The 18,990-nt window shown below is 36.3% G+C and overlaps 1 protein-coding gene across 2 annotated transcripts in view; it reads left to right on the forward strand.

Annotated features, from left to right (window-relative positions):
• Nucleotides 1-18,990, forward strand: part of CPNE8 (copine 8) — a 69,819-nt gene that overhangs the window by 40,282 nt on the left and 10,547 nt on the right. Inside the window, exons 11-17 of one of the 2 annotated variants that reach the window (XM_009086819.4) lie at nt 3,335-3,410; nt 6,014-6,067; nt 9,118-9,179; nt 12,973-13,019; nt 13,669-13,850; nt 15,118-15,245; nt 18,676-18,778. In XM_009086819.4, the coding sequence (XP_009085067.1) occupies nt 3,335-3,410; nt 6,014-6,067; nt 9,118-9,179; nt 12,973-13,019; nt 13,669-13,850; nt 15,118-15,245; nt 18,676-18,778 (652 nt within the window). Of the gene's footprint in view, nt 1-3,334; nt 3,411-6,013; nt 6,068-9,010; nt 9,180-12,972; nt 13,020-13,668; nt 13,851-15,117; nt 15,246-18,675; nt 18,779-18,990 lie in introns of those variants that run through there. The other variant, XR_007776587.1, reaches the window with a different exon arrangement.

Consider the following 18,990-nt stretch of genomic DNA (forward strand, 5'->3'; position numbering starts at 1 on the left):
GACTGATTTTGACTTCCTGAGTCTTGACTAAGAAGTTTTTTTCCTTTTCCCCATTCTGTGTTACCCGGCTTTGAAAAATAGAACCATGGTGCTTTGGATTGAGCTTCTTCCTTCATGTTCCTAAACTATGTTGTTGGTGTAATTGTAATGTAATATCATGATCATATTGTTGTCATCTAATAGCTCTTATTTGTTTTCAAATATCACACAATACTTCTTGACAAAAAGTAATACATTCCCTTGCTAACATTAACAGTATTAATTATTAAACATCCTTTGTGTCAAACCAGTTTTTGCATAAAAATTGCATAAAACTTTTTGCATAAAATTGTCAAAATATGAACAACTTGTTCTGATCCCTTTTATTGCTTCTAAGAGCTGTGAGAAACCCCAAAATATTTATTCTATAAGAAGTAACAAAAGTTTGGTTTTGTTGCTGGGCTAGTTGTTTGACAGAGTCACATTTTTAGGGTTTTTTATTGAGTGTCCTTATATATGAAGCAGACAGATCTAACAGAAGGAAAAAAATAAGATAGTGCACAATTTCACATCAGCAATACTATGATGTTTTTAGTTCTCTCTAAAAGCTTTCTTGTTTAATTTCAGAAAAAATATCACTTAGCATACATGTTGCAAAAGTAATTTCACAGTCTTGACATTAATGAACTGTTACATATAAAAAGGGGGGGGGAATTGAGTTATAAAGCTATAAATATTGTCATGCTAAGCTGGGGCCACAGAAGCATTCATCTGAGAATGTCAATACTGCAGAAGAGATTTTAAATTTCAGATTCTAAGCTCTTCCGCCTTATTTTTTGTTCTTCATCTTCCTTATCCAGCTAGATAGTTGATTTTTAAATTCTTGCATTTTCTCCTTATTTATTGACATGCTTCTGATTATGATTGTCCTTTCCTCTGTTGGTTTTTTCCTTTAGATAATAAAAAAATTCAAAGTTAATACAATTTTGAAAGTGATTTTCACACAGGGCTAAAAGTGGAAAACCTAGAGAGATGGGCTTTAAGATAATTTTGTGTGCTAAGACTGTCTGGTTCAGGGTTCTGATATGCCACTCATGGATGAGAGTTTAGGAGAATTTGTTGTTAGGCAGGCAAAGAGAATGACTACTTTGGATTCTCAATGCAGAGACTAATAAGGAGATCCATTTGCTGAAGTATGATGATTAATATTAGAATATTTCCTTAATGACATACATCTGGCAGAGGCATATTTTGTCCAATAGTCACTCAGCCTTCAGAGCCAGCCTAGTGGTGGCCTGGCATCCACCTGAATGCCCAGTGTAAAGATCCTAGCTGATGCTCTTCTAAGTGCAGAGGGCTCTGAGACTGGTTATGTGTGCCCATACCTTTGCAACGTGATTCATCAGAGGAATCACATCTTTCTAGCTCAGGTCTTGTCAGTGTTTGGATATAGCCATAGGGAAAGGAGCCTTTCCAGTGTCTCTTAGAATTACAGGAGCAATTACTTGTAAGCAGTACATTTTTTTGCTCCCCAGGGACTGTCCTGTCTGGCATAGCTCATGTTTCCTGTTTGCTGCAGCGTGTTTGTAGGTAGTCATTGAACTGTTGTTTGAATTTCTGCCTTAAATATACAACCTGATTTGAAAATGAAAGGTTAGAACTGTTAGGAAAGGGAAAAGTTCCATTTTAAGCAATGTATATTTTTCTCTAGTGCCATGGTTACCCAAGTTTAAATACACCTGTGGATGCTTCCTCCATTCCCTGCTTAAATAGTCCTTGCAGTCTGGAGAGCATTTAAGCAGAGATATACCTCCAAAATACATTTCTTAAGAAAAGTCTTTGTTTTGGAAGCAATTTGATGATCTCCTAGCTGAAAGGGGAGTGTTTCATGTGAGGTGGTCCCTTTTGACTCTGGCTAAGGAGGAATAGCTTTAATATAGAGTATTTCTCAAGCTTTTCTACAGTATGCTTGCTTATTTTGTATCAGCATGAGGACTGAACCTTTTAGCTGTTTGATTTACATATTTCTTGAATTCATGCTGATTTCAGAAAATGAGATTTATATTTGAGGGGTTTTTTTTGTTTAATTTCATTATGAATAAAGCAAGAAATAAATTTCATGTTGCTATGGATTGTTTCCATTTTTCATCTTACAACATTCCGATTTATTTAAATTTGCTTTTAATATTTATAGCTTAATTAGAACTGTGCTGAATTTCTTAAGAACAAGTTTTTCAAGTCACAAAGTCATAAAACTTTGAATTTCTATTGTAGTTTACCATTGGTAGGAAGGTAAGACAGTTAGCTTCGTAGCTCACCAGGTGTAGAGACAGAGTGTAGAGGAAATACAATGCCTTCTTAGGGCACAGCTGGGAAAATCTGGAGCAGCAGTGGGGAAAGTTCAGCTGGGCAGAGCAGAGAATGGGAGCAGAACTTGTGACTTCTGGGAGCTGTGCAGCTGGGGCACTGAGCCCTTCCATGCCAGGTGCCTGTCTGAGATGCAAACCTGCAGCTCGGTCACATCTGGCAGCCCTGTGGGTTCTGTGCCCCTGCTCCCTGAGCCTGGGCACCTTCCTCAGGATGCTTCCCCTGCCACAACCCCCTAGTGCTCACAGTGGCTCCTGGGCAATGTGCCAGCCCCTGCTTCTGCATTGGCAAAGCAGTTTTTAAAACTTGAATGGCAGCACAGGAGTGCCAGATGTATTCCTGGAGCAGGAATAGAGTTTAAAAGGAGAATCTTGATAAACTCTGCTTTATTGTTAGGTTGAGATCTGCTTTCCAATAATGCCACAAGCTGAGTAACCTCAGTGGATTGCTTTTCTCTTCCCAAGTGGGAAGACAAAGGAGCTGAAATAAGCTTTGGGTCTTCCCCTTAAATGTTCAATGTCATGTTACACAGACTGGGAGGACTGGTCTTTTCTGGTTTTAATTACTCCTTTCTTGCTTTCAGTAACTCCCTGTTTCTCACATAGCCTCATGCACAGTTCAGAGTCTGTAGTGCCAGTGGTCATCCACTGAGGAAATGGTGACAGTTTTTGGCAGCCTGCTCTGTTTTTTCAGGTTCTGTAAACTTACACTGGGGCCAGTCACTGATTTACAACATAGTCCTCATTGTGCAGCTAAGTTAAGCAAAAGAAATCAAAAAGATTTAAGTTAATACTTTCCAACTCTAAATTTGCATTACACAAAACAGAGCGAGTAATAACGATTTTTAAGCTAATTATATCTGTTGCCATTACTTGTTTTTGGGTGTCAGTTCATATTGGCTTTGTGTCTCTTTTGCATTAGTAGATAAAATACGTGTTTAAATTCCTAAATGTTGTGCATTTGATTTAAAATCTTATTTTTCAAACAGCCATGATTTCATTGGAGAATTCACAACAAGTTACAGAGAGTTGTCAAGAGGGCAGTCTCAGTTCAATGTTTATGAGGTAAGTATTGTGAGTATTTACTCACTCTCAGGAAATAAATGAGAAAACAACAATGGAAAACACTGAAAACAATGGAAAGCTATTTTTGCCACTAATGAGAAGGCAAGCCTGTGTGGCTATAACCCTTTTTTTTTTTTTCTTCTACATGGTGTGCAGGTCTTTGGTATTCCTTAAGGTATCCTTTAATTGGTCTCAGACTACTGCCATTATACTTCAGTATTATCATAGTCCTAAGATAGGTGGTAGCAAATATAATGGTTTAGGTAAGCACTAAAGAAGTTAGGGAAGGAGGGTGCTCCAATTATGTGCTGCACTTTTATTTTGAAGATGAGCAAAGGTGGTGCTGTGCAGAGCAGGACAAAGATAACTGAAAGCCATGGCTTTTTCCTTACTTAGATCCAAGATCAGCCCCAGAGTTACAGTAAGTTATAGTAGTTTCCTGTGAATAGTGTCATAACACAGATTACTGTGTGCAGTGAAAATGTCCTCTCCTGTTGTATCACTGACACAAATCCTACCCTACCAGGAGTATCCTGTCATAACATCTTAAGTAATTTTTCAGGTTCTTAAATATAGTGTCAGTGTCATACTCCCGGCGACAGCGTGCATTTCCTGAGCAGCTCATGTTTGCCTCCCCACACTGCAATCCTCCAGACTTGGATGCTGCTCCTACTTGCTCAGTCTGTACAGTTATCAGAACACGAGATGCTGGGCAAATTCTTTTCTAAACATTTTGCTTTTACAAACTAACCTTAAGCAGGTAGAGAAGTTTCAGTGAGTGTCCCATATTTAAAGATGAGGAACCTTGCTAGAACCACCTCTTTGCAATTGAGCTTTTTTTATAGGTTCATTATAAGTCATGTAGCTTTCTGGGTTCCTGCTGGGATGTAAAATTTTCAGAGGCTAAAAAATGTTGTTTAATTGCTGAAGTTATCTGAAATTTGAAAAACAACCCCATGTAAGTATTATAATCATTGTAGTACTATGAATTATAGGAGAGAAACAAGCTGTCATTTAAGTCATCTTTGCTTCCAAGTATATGCCTTGTTTGCCATGATATTTCACTCCAAGCTCTAGTGCAGTTTCTTGCAATTCCTGAGAAGCCAATTGCCAAGTTACCTGAAGCAGAAAGTTCAAATGAATCTTCTCTTTGGCATTTAATGACTGTTGGCAAGCAATATGCTGCTAATTCAGGCCTGACCATTGACTTCTGGAGAGCAGTGAATGCACTGCCACAGGGCAGACAGGCAGCCTGTTACCTTCATCTTCCTCTTCTGGGCAAACGTCAGCACAAGTCACTTTCTGGCTGAAATTTTGGTTCAACAAGAATTGCTGCATTGTTAATTGCCATCATTATAGAGGCTTAGTCTATTGCTCATCAGACACTGTTAAATGGAGGGGCAGGAGCTACTTGGGATTTTTTAAGTGTTAACAGGCTTATTTGTGTGTAAAGGAGTAAAAGCTTGGCAGAATATTTACTGTATAACATCAGTGTGGCATACTGGGGGAAAAGATGGACTCACTTGTTTAGCATGTTTGGGAAGACTTCAAATCCTAGTTTTCTCTTTCTGCCTTACATTTCTCAGCTGTTCTGTGTTGTGCAAGGAATAGTATCTTTAAATATAATTTCATTTTGGTTGGGGGAGAAAATCTTTGGAAGACAAGTAATACTAGTTTACCCATTTTCAGGCAAAATTCTTTAAATATTTTATACCAGATAAGTGACTAAGATTTCAGTTGGGAATGTTTTCATTCCTTATCATTTGCAGAACATCTGTGAGTAGTTTACAGTAAAACTTGGCAGTAAGCCATAAGGCATTGAATTTCCTAGATATGTAGGAGATAATTGAATGACCTAATTAACAAAATCATGTTTTACTTCTGATTCCATGTGTATTTCTGGAAAAGCAGGAGTACATTTTCATGTGTATGTAACAAAATTAACTGAGACTTGCCTTTTGTAGGTGTTCATGTGGGAAAAAAAAATTATTGGTGGTTACAGTTAGAAATTTTATGGCCATGGGTTCCAGACATTCAAGAAAACTGTTTAATGCTTTGTAGTCTAGCTCCATGAAGAATCTTGGGTGTGGGGAGTGCACTGACGCCCCCACAAATTCCTGCATGTCAGTCAGGTGGTAATCTTCAAAATTTTCATGAAATTACCTATTTCATGAAACTTGATCTTCCTGTCAGCAGATCCTGTCATTGCACCAAGTACAGAAATTGGGACTAGAACAGCTCTGGTGTTTCTCAGGTGCTGTGAGGAGCAGATGGAAAAAGATTAACTGGATTGTGAAGAGATGAATTGTTAGGTGACATTATATGCTGAAACATGTGATCAGGAATGCAGAACAATGCAGACTTTTGGGAAAATTCAAAGAGTGTTTTACTGAGCTCTCAGATATAATGAATGTTCTCACCTCTGTTGCCCCATCTCTTATTTTCAAATATGAGTACCAGCACTGGCTCCCTGGCAAGTACCATGAAGTAAATTCACTGGTTTTCAACATGCACTGATAATAGAGTACTTTCTGCATTGAAAATAACTTACACTTATCTTATATTGGATCATACTGCTTTAATGTTTGTATCTGTGTTTCTAGGTAATAAATCCAAAGAAAAAAGGAAAAAAGAAAAAGTATGTTAATTCTGGAACAGTAAGTAAATGTATTTTATGTTACTGGATGTTTTTCTTCTTGCTTCAAAGAGAGTGTAGTTGACTTGTTATTTAGCAGGATTAGAATAGAACTTTCTGTCAAGGCCACAATTACAAATCTGTTTACTTTTACACAGCATTTATTTTCAGACATTTTTTAATTTGAAGGGTTTGATATAAAATTTGTCCAAATGTGCTGTCAAGTCGCCAGTGGTTTTCAAAATAAGTTCTACAAAAATTTCAGTCAAATAATGGAAACTATTGGAAACTGAAAACACTTTTTAATTTTTATCTGAAACATACCTGCACTTTTACAAATAAATTTTCTTTTAAAATGTATCTGCTGAGTTAGGACTGTTAAAAGCTAGTATGCTTATCATGGCAAAATGAAAAAAAGTCAACAATTTTTATTACCAATGGGTGTTTGCAAATTTATTTTGAAAGATCTGTTAGTATTGTTTGGAATGAGAATTTCTCTTATTTGATTTGCATTCCATATTCTGTTCTTATGTTTGTGAACCATTTGGTAGGAATGCAATGATTTCCATTCAGCACTTGCTCAGCTTTGATGTCCTGGCATCCATGATGTTCACACCATAATTTACAAAAAAGCGAAGATAAATTTTGAGGGATGGTATATTGGAAAACCTAATCAGTTATGAGAGATGTTTTTTGTAAACACATCCACCATGTGGGTTTTTTCCACATGAACAGTTCCACTCTTGAGCAGGGCTCAGTAGGGCTATTTTCATGCAGAAAAGTAGCCTTCAAGGAATGTTTTGACATTCTTACATTCTTGTCTAAGTCTGTTTATCAGTGAGAAAATAAACACTTCTTTTTCTACCTTTGCTTTAAATTATGAAAAATTGGCAAAACCAGCTTGCCTGTTAAAATTTACCATGCAATATCTAATTCATTAGGTAATTTATTCTTTGCTAACATATTCCTTTTACTAAAATCTATCATGTTAAATTAAGTTCTATTTCATTAAATTAGTGAGTGAGAAACTTATGTAAAGTGGTTGTTTTCAACCAGTGCTAAATTTTAGGTATGAAATCTGGCATAGGGTACAGAAGGGCAAAAAAATGTATTTTCACATTCAATTTTCCTGTTAATTTTGGTTTAAACTAATTTAACATCTTCACAAGTATCTGTCTGTATTTGAAAAAACATATTTTAGTCATGTTTGAACAGGCAAAATCAGCTGTGTCTTGTTCTTTACTTCCAATTACATCAAAATTTCCAATAAATGGATGGTAGCAATTTTCTTTCCTTTTTCCTTCTCTTCTGTTGGTTTTGTAAATTTTTTTGATGTCAAGTCATCTCTGTCCCCATTTGCTCTTACTTCTAGTAGTCCTTCAGGCTTTCCTTCTGCTTCTCCACATGGTCACTTTCTTATGTTTGCCTGCAGTTTTGTTTTTCTTGTCCTCATAATTTACCCTAGATATTCTTTATCCTGCAAAATTTTAAATTTTCAAGCCAGGCACCAAGACCATAATTTTCATTAATAGGAGGTAGATTTCTGGAGAACTTAAAGGGGATATAAGTAATTGACTGCTATCTCACTAATGCCTTTAAGGACTATGTACATACAGTGCATATCTCAATTTATTATTACTTAAGGAGTCATTTTGAACTCAGGCAATCAAATTACATACTAGGCAGAAGTGTTTCAGAATACATGGTTAGTTTTAAACAAAGCCTAATAGTGAAATAAAAAACTCCCTGCATAAAACTTGAAGCATTGGTAGTCATTGCCTATATGTAAGTACTTCAGTGCTTTGGGAGTTGTTTGTTTCCAGTTTTTGACTTTTAAAATCAGATGCAGTGAAAATATTTGTTTAAATTAATTAGGAACAAGAGAACCAGCTGTAAGAGCAGATCAGCCATTAATATTACTGTGTCCAGTGGGAAAATGCATAGAAATTTTGGTCTTTTTTTGAAAGGCTATGCTACTAATACTAGAACATTGCTGTGGTCTTCTGTTCTCAGCTAGAAGGGCAATTTGGTGATTTTAAGCTTAGCTGATCACTCAATCACTCAGAACTGTGACAAAGGAAGTTGGATAGAAGACAGAATTACTACATGTAATCTCATTCTAAGTTTACAACATAGGAGTATTTTCCATTTTTATATTTTGCTGCCCATGGACACAAATTTTTGTGATGATTTCCACTCCCTTTTTATTCCTTGTATCTTTATTCATGGATTTGCTCTGAGTAGTTACTTAAGCAGTTTTCACTGCCTGCTTGCTGCACTTATATATTGAGAGAATTTGTGTAAATAAAATTAAAATTTTAATTATTTGCTTCATAAATATTGCACAATATATGAAGATCTTAAATGTAGGGTCTTTTCCACTTGAACTTATACGTCTGTGACTGGATTGCTGAAAATGCCAGTAACACCTTTAGATTACTCTGTGTTTTGGATCTCTGTCATTTCTTAATGATAAAATCTGGGACTGCTGAAATTTCTTACCATTGCATTTTTATATCTATACAGATATATGTGTATACATATACATACATACATATGTATATACATACACTTTAAATTTTTTTGTATATTTCCTATATGTGTATACTTTACTATATTTTTGCATTCTAGGCTTGCATCAATACTCAATACCACCTTTAATGTGAGATGAGTAATTACATAAATAATTGTAATTGAGTTCTTTAAACAGTGCATTAAAAGTTTTCATAGAATAGATGTATTATCTATGCCCTGTAATATTTAATTGTAGGTATAGTACAGAGAAATCAGAAAACATGTACGTGGTAACCTGCTCTGGAATACAATCTTCTGCCCCTCGCTTTCTCCTTAAATAGAAAAAAGAAGGCAATTATAGACTTCTCAACCTGTCTCTTCCCTTTCAAGAGCTGCCTACTGAAATTATTTAATATCTTTTTTAATCTTCTTTTTTCCCTTAATACTGTAGGAAATTACATCCTAAGGACAGAGCTCGAAAAACATTGTGCTTATGTCTCTACTTGTTCAGCTGGGAAACACACAATTCATGTCTGACTCTCTTTTATTTGCTTTCAGGTAACATTGCTTTCCTTCCTAATTGAAACAGAAGTTTCATTCCTTGACTATATTAAAGGCGGGTATGTGACTAGCAACAAACCTTTCTTGTTTTCACAATTTGTTAATGGCTCTCAGTAGCATCTGTAAGGAGCTGTGTTATTTCCTCATTTTAGGGGCTGCACTTTCCTACATAAAGCATGCAGATAGTTAATAAGTTAAGTTATGGGACTTTGCTCGTACTGTTGGAATTGGACTTGGTACTAAAACACTGAGAAAGAGTGACTTCTGATCAGCCAGAGAAAATTTGATTGAACAAAAGGGAATTACATATATATATATTAAATTATTAAAATGCTGCCTATTTCTTCGAATTATACTAAGCTTTGGTGTATTTAATATTGGCATTTATTTAGAGCTTTTCCCCTTCAAAGGAATTTTTTCAATACTAATTAAAATTTATAACACAGTTGATTTCTCATTTATTGTCATTTTTTTCTAAGGAGAAGTAGAGACAGCAGTGTCAAAAGTCTTACCCTAGAACATGCCCAAAAATGGGACCAAATCTGAAAAATTCCTGGCTCTTAATATACCTTCCAGATTATTCTCTGAACTAATGGAAATTTATTATGCATTCCTAGGCACTTATATTTTGATTTTTGGGCCATAAAGCCTGCATATACATTCCACATGGTTTTGAGAGCATTGATTACCTGTGAAGAAACAAGTTACATTTTTTTGGGTTTTTTTGAAGTCTTTAACCAGAGTTCAGTGGAAATAAAAAAAGTCTGTGCTGTGTTTTGACAGTACTATGTGGGGCTTTGCCTTTGGTCCCAGCAGTGGCAGTCCTACATTCCTGTTTGGAGGGGACTTGGACAGAAGTTGAAAATGGCCATCCATCCATATTTACTAGAAATTTCTATTGATTGAAGTCTGTGTATGCACAAATGCATGAAGAAACAGTCTTGCCTCTAGTGCAGCTGTTTCCTTTGAAGTGTGCTGTACAAATATGCCATGACCATCCTATTCCCCATTCATTCAAAATTCATCTCTACAGAAGGAGCAAGTATAAGGAACTGAGGAGTTGAGGTTTGTGTGTAAATTTGAAAAGAAAATTTTATAGGGGCTGGTTATGTAATCTTTCCAGGGCGGTCTGTCACTTTCCTCTCTGAGATGTTTCAATGCAAGTATATCTCATTAACTGCAAGCCAGAGAAGACTTGTGATATTAATGAATTCCACTTAAACTTTTTTCTGCTCGTTTAAGAAAAAAGTAATATCATTAATTAGAATGCTCTTTGTTTAAATGTAGGAGCAGTAATACTTACTTAATTATTTCATATAGAATCTTTTTTTTTAGTGATTCATACAATTATTTCTATGTACATGCCAGTGAAAACTGTAGAAGTACTTGTGTAAAACCTTACCTTTCTTTTTGCAACATAGGCAGTTATATAAACATGACATGAGGCTCGGGTCAGGAGGCTCAGACTCAGTTATTTTCTAGGCTTCTCCCTTCCTTTGTTTGTCTCATTTAATATGACAACATATCAGTTAAAGTCCAGTTGAGAAATATTTGAAGGAAGGGGCAAGAGAAGATTTTGTCATTTTAATCAGTCTGTTTTCCCATCATGTCCTCCAAAACTGGGTTTTTTTAAGTTCCCTGTTTTTCTTCCATTTAGATAGGCAGGAGGTGGGAAGCACTGATTCTGCAATAGGCACCATTGCATATTTGCTCTTCCATAAATGGGTGCTAATAAAATACTTCATGTTCAAAACTTTCATTGTAAATCATTTAAGGTGTTTAGAATTAATGGAGGTGTCATGGAAATCTTGACAGCTTTAACAAATTATAGTTACAGTATTTATTTGTGGTTTAAGTCTGCATCTGTTTAATTGGGATATTCCATTACCAGTATCATCTATATGACTGTTGTTTTCTTAAAGAACTTTGGAGAATGAAATAGAGGTTTGTGCATAAACTGAGATATATTTTACTCTGTAAGACTGGATTTTATAGCAGTATGGCAGAAAAGAGGAGGATGTCTCTTTTGCATCTGAATATTATGCCAAATAGCACCTCCTTAATAGCTGACTTTTCTTTACATCTTGATACTCAATCACATATTTTGGCACACCAACCTTCCCACATTTAGAGTAAGTATGTTGTGCTAAAAATAGTGTATATTTCAAAATCACTTTTCTCCTGCTGCTTAATCCAGCCCCCAGTTAGTGACATATTCCTATCAAAACCCCTCCAAATATATGAATAAGTTCAGCAATGTAAGGGATACAGTCTTGGAAGAGAATGCAATTGAACTTACAGGAATGATTGTCAACCCTAATTTGAGTAGTGTCTACTCTTTTTTTTGTCTGGAAGAAAGACCAGAAGCCACAAAGCTCCAAGACTTAGTGGACAGAAAAGATATTTCTGTGCAGATGTTTCTACCTGTTTTGACTTATTGGAAAAGGTAGTGAGCTAGTTATTTTTAACTAAGTAAAATTCAGGAACTGAATCCTTTTGCAACTGAAATATCTTGTCATCTCTTCTGTCCTGGATTAGTGGAAGATAAGAGGAAATGTTTTCCTCCATCATGTTAAAAGCCTTACCTTCATCCAGGTCTTTAGAAATGAATACTCATACATTTTTTGGGCTAAAAGGGATTTGGTCACATATTTTAACTGAACTGTATTGAATCATTGATGGTCAAAAAGGAAATTCAGATCTCCTTTCATGACAGCTGTTTTAATCCAGGCAGTGCACTATCCACTGTAATGGGAGGCATATTTGCTGTTCACAGGAGGTCTGGCATGAGAAAGTTACAACAAGGGCTGCCATAGCTAAGTATTGTGGAAGCTTTGCTATTTGTTTCTTGTATCCTTGGAGACTATCAAGGAGTAATAAAACTATGTAAGAGGAAGATCGTGAAGAGACTTTATTGGAAAAATCTTCTGTGTGTTGTTACAGCATTTGGCTCAACAAGCATCTGCAAAGGGGAAATTATAAGTGACACTGGAGGTTTAGATGCCATGGAGAGGATGCAGCCTCTTAGAATTAGTTACTCTGACAGCTCTGTTGTACAGTTCTGTGCAGTAAGTGGTCCTCAAACCTTCAACTGCTCCCCCCTGCTGACAGACCAGCTGGTTGTCATTCTGAAACCACAGGGAATCCGTGATTCCTTCCAATGCACTGCTTAAAAAACCATAATCAAACCTAGTCAAAAACTACATTCAGGCTTAATTTGTTCCCTTATGTATATCAGTACTGATGGAACACATATTAAAAGATGACAGGTTTCACTTTGCTCTCTCTTTGGCTGTGAGGTGAGGATTACTGTTCCTTTAAAGATACTTTCTTAATTTCTTGTGTTATATAGGAAGATAGATAGGGTAAGGTCACCTGTCACTTTCAAGTAGATCATGTATTTCTATGCCAACTAAATTATAGCAAAGTGCTAGGGATCTATGCAGCACTGGATCCATAAGGCACATTGCTCTCTTTTGCTGTTGCACCTCAGCTGGGAGAGGACATCTTGCATGACCAGGGTTAAAATGTATCCAAGGGAAAATCAGTATTACTGTTAAAATTAATTAATAATATTTATGGAAGTTAAGTTCTTACTAATTATTTATTTGGGATTTTTAATAAACAATGAAAAAAAGAATGATGCAGTCAAGTAACTGGTTTCAGTGTGTTAATAAGTTGGTGTTGTGTAGCCCTTGGCTTGAACCTTATATAAGAGTATTTTCAGTGTTTATTTCCTCTATTAAAAGTCAGTGTCCTACAGTTTGTCCACAGATGATGTTACCATCCCTTGTTTATTTTTCTCCATAACAGTACTACTATTAATCAGATTTGTGTTTGCTTTTTCTGCAGAACCCAAATCAATTTCACAGTCGCTATTGATTTCACAGCCTCCAATGGTAAGAACAAAAATAAACATCTTGTGTGTGTTTGTGCTGTGCCCAGTTTTAAGTGCACATATGTGTGTGTTTGTAACAGTATTCAGCTGGCACCACCTGGACTCGGGATTCCATTTTGCCAAGCAACAGATGAGAGGCCAATTCCTGTCTAGGAAAGCAGGACAAACAGAACGGATAAAAGTTGGAAAAGCTGCATATAAAATTTGATAGCCAGAATCTATTTGCAAATATCTCTGTAGTTATTGAATATTGCTATTATTGTCTGGTTTTTTGTGACTGCGGGGAGAAAACTTAGAAGAACCTATTGAGAAGGGCCAAATAGTTCCAGGGAGAGTGAGGCTGAAGTGGGGCTAAGCAGAGATAAGTTGTGATCCTCCTCCAAAGCTGCTTTCAGAATGTCTTAATACTTTTGTAAATTTCGTCTTAAAAGTGTATAAATTGCACAAATCTACAAGTTTCTTGCTGCCCTTTCAATGCTGAAATACAGCTACTTCTATTAAAATGTGTTTAGAACTACTAAAAATCTACTACTTTTAAAATTTATTTGGAACACTGCATTTTTACCTGATGCAACTTCTTTTTTTAAGAGAGAAAATTCAGGTGATGAAGTGATTCAGTTTTAAAGTAAATCTGATCCTTGCTTCAACAGGTAACCCTTTACAGCCAACTTCACTGCACTACATGAATCCCTATCAGCTGAATGCCTATGGCATGGCACTGAGAGCTGTTGGTGAAATAATTCAGGACTATGATAGTGATAAAATGTTCCCAGCTCTAGGTTTTGGAGCTAGACTTCCTCCAGATGGAAGAGTATCACATGAATTTGCACTGGTAAGTAAATAAATATATACTTTTAAAAATTCTTTACAACAACTGAATTTTGGGAGTTAAGGTTGTAGTCTTAAGCAGTTACTGGACAACTAAAGAACAGAGGATGTGCTAAGTCTTCTGTGCTTACTCTAAATAGTTGTTTCGAAACTTTTTCGAAGTTACTTCACTGGAAGTTATGGAGAGAAATCTGGAGTCAAGAAGTCCCTGTAGGCCAAAATTTGTAATAAAGAAAAGTAATCATCTTTAACTTCAGCTGTAGCAGCTTGAGAAACAGACGCTTTTAAGATTTCAGACTGAAGCTAATATCTCTAAAGCAAACAAATTGTGTTCCAAGATAATATTTCATTATTATTCTTACTATTCTGTCTCATTTCCTGGGATCTGTGTCTTTACAGGCTGCTAGTTCAGAGACATAGGGATATCTAAGTGGACTAAAAGATGAGTTGATGAGAACAAATCTGAGATTGCTCCATGGGTCAGTTAAATTACAAACCTAAAATCTACCAGGATTTGCCAGAAGGGTGATGCTTGTGATTGGTGTTGGTGGTTTATCTACTTGCTTATTTTGAGGTTTTTGTTCTTTTCAGGGTAGGGTAAATTTGTCAGAATTATAGCAAATGTAGGTGTATCAGGGGAGTTCTAATCAGTTAGCATCAAAGACATGGCCACAGGTTGGTGACTGTGGATGTGTATTTCTTCTGTCAGCCTGTGCTAGAAAAGAGTGCAGCATATCTTACCTCAGAGTAAGTTCCTTTCTTCATTTCTTTATACCAGGTCAAAAATAATTTTTTCAATGCAGAAATATCAGGCCAAAACAATGGGAAGTTTATTGTTTACCTTACACACTTCTAAGTGTATGAACTCAGGATCTGACTACCATTTATTTTTCTCACATTTTAAAAAGAATAAATCATTGAGCCTGAACTGTGCTCCTAAACATGCTTCCAGGTTTACATCTGACTTGTAATTCATACCTTAAATCCACAGAGGGAAATGTCTGTTTCATGTATGAAGGAGGGTTCAATTACACTAAAGGTGGTGTTTATGTCTAGGAGCCAGCCCTAGTGATTCAGACTGCTGAGGCTGGTAGAGCCTCCTTACCTCAGACGTGGCACATACACTGGGCATTTGTAATAAACTCTCTGAATAGATCCTAGGGTGCTCAGGTCTTTGCCTTTAAAATATCTACACTGGGTCATGTTCATTAACCTGTGTAGTTTTTACTTCATAATTACTTACACTGATTAATCATCTCTTTTGTTGTTAGAATGGAAACCCTCAAAATCCATACTGCCATGGAATTGATGGTGTAATGGAGGCATACTACAGGAGTCTAAAATCTGTACAGCTTTATGGACCAACAAACTTTGCCCCTGTAATTAATCATGTAGCCAGGTAAGCATCACAACAGGTGCTGTGCAGAATCTTCTTTGTGTCAGAATAACTGCTGCAAATAAAAGGCTGGCAGTTACAGAGGAAGGTATTTATTGACAGTTGTTTTGTTTATTCAGTCCCTTAATTACCTTGTGACTTTGAGTAGGTTTGAAGACCATGTGCTGGTATTATGCAGAATTTAATTGCTGATTAAAAATTGCTGATTAGAAATACAAGTGATCCAGTTGACCAGCCTGAGTCAAAATTCTTAGCAGAAATCATAAGAAAATAAAATTTTTGTCATGTCATGTTCCTTTTTTGTCCTTTAGAGCACTGAATTATTGCTTCACAGAAAATATGTGCATCTATCAAAAATTTTTATAAGCCTTGAGGTTTTTTAGGTATGTGTACTTTCTCTAATCTCTGAATGTCCCAAATGTCAACAAGATCTTCCAGGTCTCTCTGTGCCAACAATTCCCAGCTGGTAGTGGTTCTTTTAAGGCCATGATACAGCTGTCACCACTGGGGAGCCATGGTGCTGTTATGCAACACCTCATCTAACTCCTCCAAGTAAAAACCTCCCTGTGTTTATAGAAAGTTTCTTAAGAAGGATAATGTTGCCTTCTTTTGGCAGACAAGATCTTGACTTATAATCTTGAGCTCAAGACCTTGGCAGTGTAATACCTCCATGAATTTATATAGGAAAGTGATATGGCTTAGGTGATTTGCTGAACAGATTTTATTTTATTTATAGACACAAAGAGCTACTGGTTACAAAATAAAGAAGTAGGGATCTGTAAATCATTGTACTGGTAATGTTTTATTTATGAGCTTGCAAAATACCTAATTTTAATAGCAAGAGATGTTATGTACTATCTGGTTTTCTGTTGTTAGTTCTACAGACCAGCAGAAAATAGTTTGCAAATTCTCTGGTGCAGAGAATTTTCTGTGCCCCCTAGCATGGCTAGATAGCTGATTTCAGCTATTTATCATTAGGGTTAGTTGTTTTGTTTTCAGATCATATTAATTTACATAATTAAAATTATGTACATGTTTTTTACATTGCTTGTCATCTGAGAGTATCTGTCTCCTTTAATCTTTCCCTTGACATGATCTCTTCAGTAGCAGTGTTCCATAGATGTGGCACTCAGTTTCTGCATTAGCCACATTATCTGGAAATCTAACCCAACAATTTTTCTGGCTCTTTCTTTTTCTTCAGAACTGGTCATAGCAACTGAGATGCCTGACCCAGAACTTGGCAGTTTATCTCAAGCCTGCTGTTCATTGCAAAAATTGAAATTTTTGATCCAGTTTTATCAAAGCATTGGCATAAAATTAGTTCTTTTTTTCACCAGTTGTTTTTCAGGTATATTTGCCAACATTTGCAGAATAACAGAAGACTGTCCACCAGCATTAGTAGTCCTTCCACTGAACTTTTGTCTAAAAAGCAATTTGTTGCAGACTTTGGAAGCTCCTCCTAGTAGCAAATCAGACTACATTATAGTGGGAAAGCTAAGTGTCTTCACAAGGATTTCTACTGCATGATCATTTCTAGAGCAATCTGTGTATCAGTCCAGTTCTCAGTAACACCATTTTCCTTCAAGGTTCAATTTCTTGATTATTCTGGGGACTCTCATAGACATGGTACTGCCCTGCACTTACTCTTTGAACCTACTTTCATCCTCAAAGAAATTTCTTCTTTCCACATCCCTGCTACTTAAAAGAATGCCTCGGATGAAATCTCTGTAACCAATGTCAGGTATTACTGTCCTGTTATGATCTTGGTATTCTTTGGAAACTCTTTAGGCGGATAATGATTTTTTCAATCCTTTCCCCAGTTAGAGAGTTATCTAAACTACACCAGATTGAACTTAGTGTCATCTCCCATCTCCCTTCCTTATGTAAGCTCTCTCTTGCAAAAGGCTTTGGAACATTTTAATCTGTCAAAAATTTGAAATAACCAAATTTCTGTTCCATTTCTTCAGTGTAGACAGAGTTAAGTGCTCAGGGAGGATAATGATGTTTATTTTACTCTCTCATCATACCTTGTCAATGCCATCATCATTGAAAAGTTTATAAGCAGTGTGGAAAAGTGAGACAAAAGAAGTCTCTGCTTGGCAGTGAAAACATGTTCCATGGTAGGTCTTGCTAATCTCAATATTTAATTATCAATCCCTACTGCCAGCATGCAAATAGGTGATATCCAACAGGTTCACTGCTTGTATGGCTTCTTTACCCTTCTGGATCCTGGGGAGAGGCTGGAAGATGCTGATGATCTGTAAATCAGTTGTGGCTTTCTCTAAACTCTTATAAATGTGCTGCAGCATTGTATTTATCAGAAATAGTTGCCTGCCAATGCACTGTGTTGTCATCAGAGGATTTTGTAAGCAAATGTAAGCATTGTGGCCACCATTAAACATGCTCTGTTCAGTGAGCCAGGCCATTCATATTCAGTGACCAATAAAACAGTGAGTTATTTCACAGTCATATTCGGTATTTGGGCATGTATTCAAAAGTAATCCTGAGGCAACTAATTCTTTTCTTTTACTGCTCTCTGTTCAACTCACTGCACAAGGTTCTACTTCTTGACTTCTTCACAGCACCAAGAGCCTTCATAAAAGTAGGAACTGTAGTGGCTGTGAAGCAGCAAACAGCTTCCCACAAAAAAAAGTTCTTCTGTTCAGGCCATAGAATTTAGTGAGGCTTTTTGGGCTCACTCTCTATCAGGACTTCTCAAACCTTCAAAAGCTGCTCGTTTTCAAAGAGTAGTTGCTTCTTGGGTTCTTTGACTGAGGTGGGAATGGCACTGGGTGTATTTTGTCTTGCATTCCTGTACAGCACAAGGAGAAGCTTGAGTCTTGCAGGAAAGGACATCTGTGGGTGGTGCACAGAAATTAATTTTGAGGCCAGGGTTGCGGGGTGCATGCTCAGGCCTTTTACAAACCTGCCCATAAATGTGAACTGTCAATCTGCAATCATGGTCAACAGTAAGTAACCTGGATTTGTAAGACAAAAAAAAGAAGACAAAAATATGCAATGTGTTGATTCCTGTTAAGTTTTGTTTGTGTTATAAACCAAACCATTCAGTATTCATGTATTCCCTTCATAGGAAGCTATGTTCCCCATAGGTAATACCTATTAAACAACTCAGGCTTTCTAGCAGCTCATCATTCTATAAAGCACATTCTGTTCCTGCTCCTTTTGGTGGTGGTGCAGTTCCCATTTTTCACTGATGCAACACATGCAGATATCAATCTTGTATTAGTTATGTTTTTTCAATGTTCTCATTTAAAAGTATAAAGTCTGGCTTAGATATGAATGTCTTTCTATTTGAAATTCACTGTGTTTTTAGTCCTTGGTAGTCAAATTTTACAAATACAGCTTGTTTTCATATTAATTCCTTTTATAAAGTTTTTTTTTACTATTATAATATTGGTTTTTCTTCCCTTAGATATGCTGCTTCAGTAAAAGATGGCTCCCAGTATTTTGTTCTTCTCATTATTACAGATGGAGTTATATCTGATATGGCTCAGACAAAAGAATCCATAGTGAATGTAAGTTTAACTGAGAGTGTTGAAATAATGTTTGTAGGAATTCATATTTTAGGCAATGAAGTAAGTGGATTAATAGTTCAGGCACTAGATTTCTTCCATGAGTACCCATTTTTACCAAATAGGAGAAGTTTATTATGCATAAAGATGAAAAGAAAGCAAAAGTTGAACTTGACCTAATTAGATAGTGTTTTGTGGTGATACTCCTCTAACAC

The sequence above is a fragment of the Serinus canaria genome, chromosome 1A (genome assembly GCF_022539315.1).
Source record: "Serinus canaria isolate serCan28SL12 chromosome 1A, serCan2020, whole genome shotgun sequence".
Classification (NCBI taxonomy): domain Eukaryota; kingdom Metazoa; phylum Chordata; class Aves; order Passeriformes; family Fringillidae; genus Serinus; species Serinus canaria.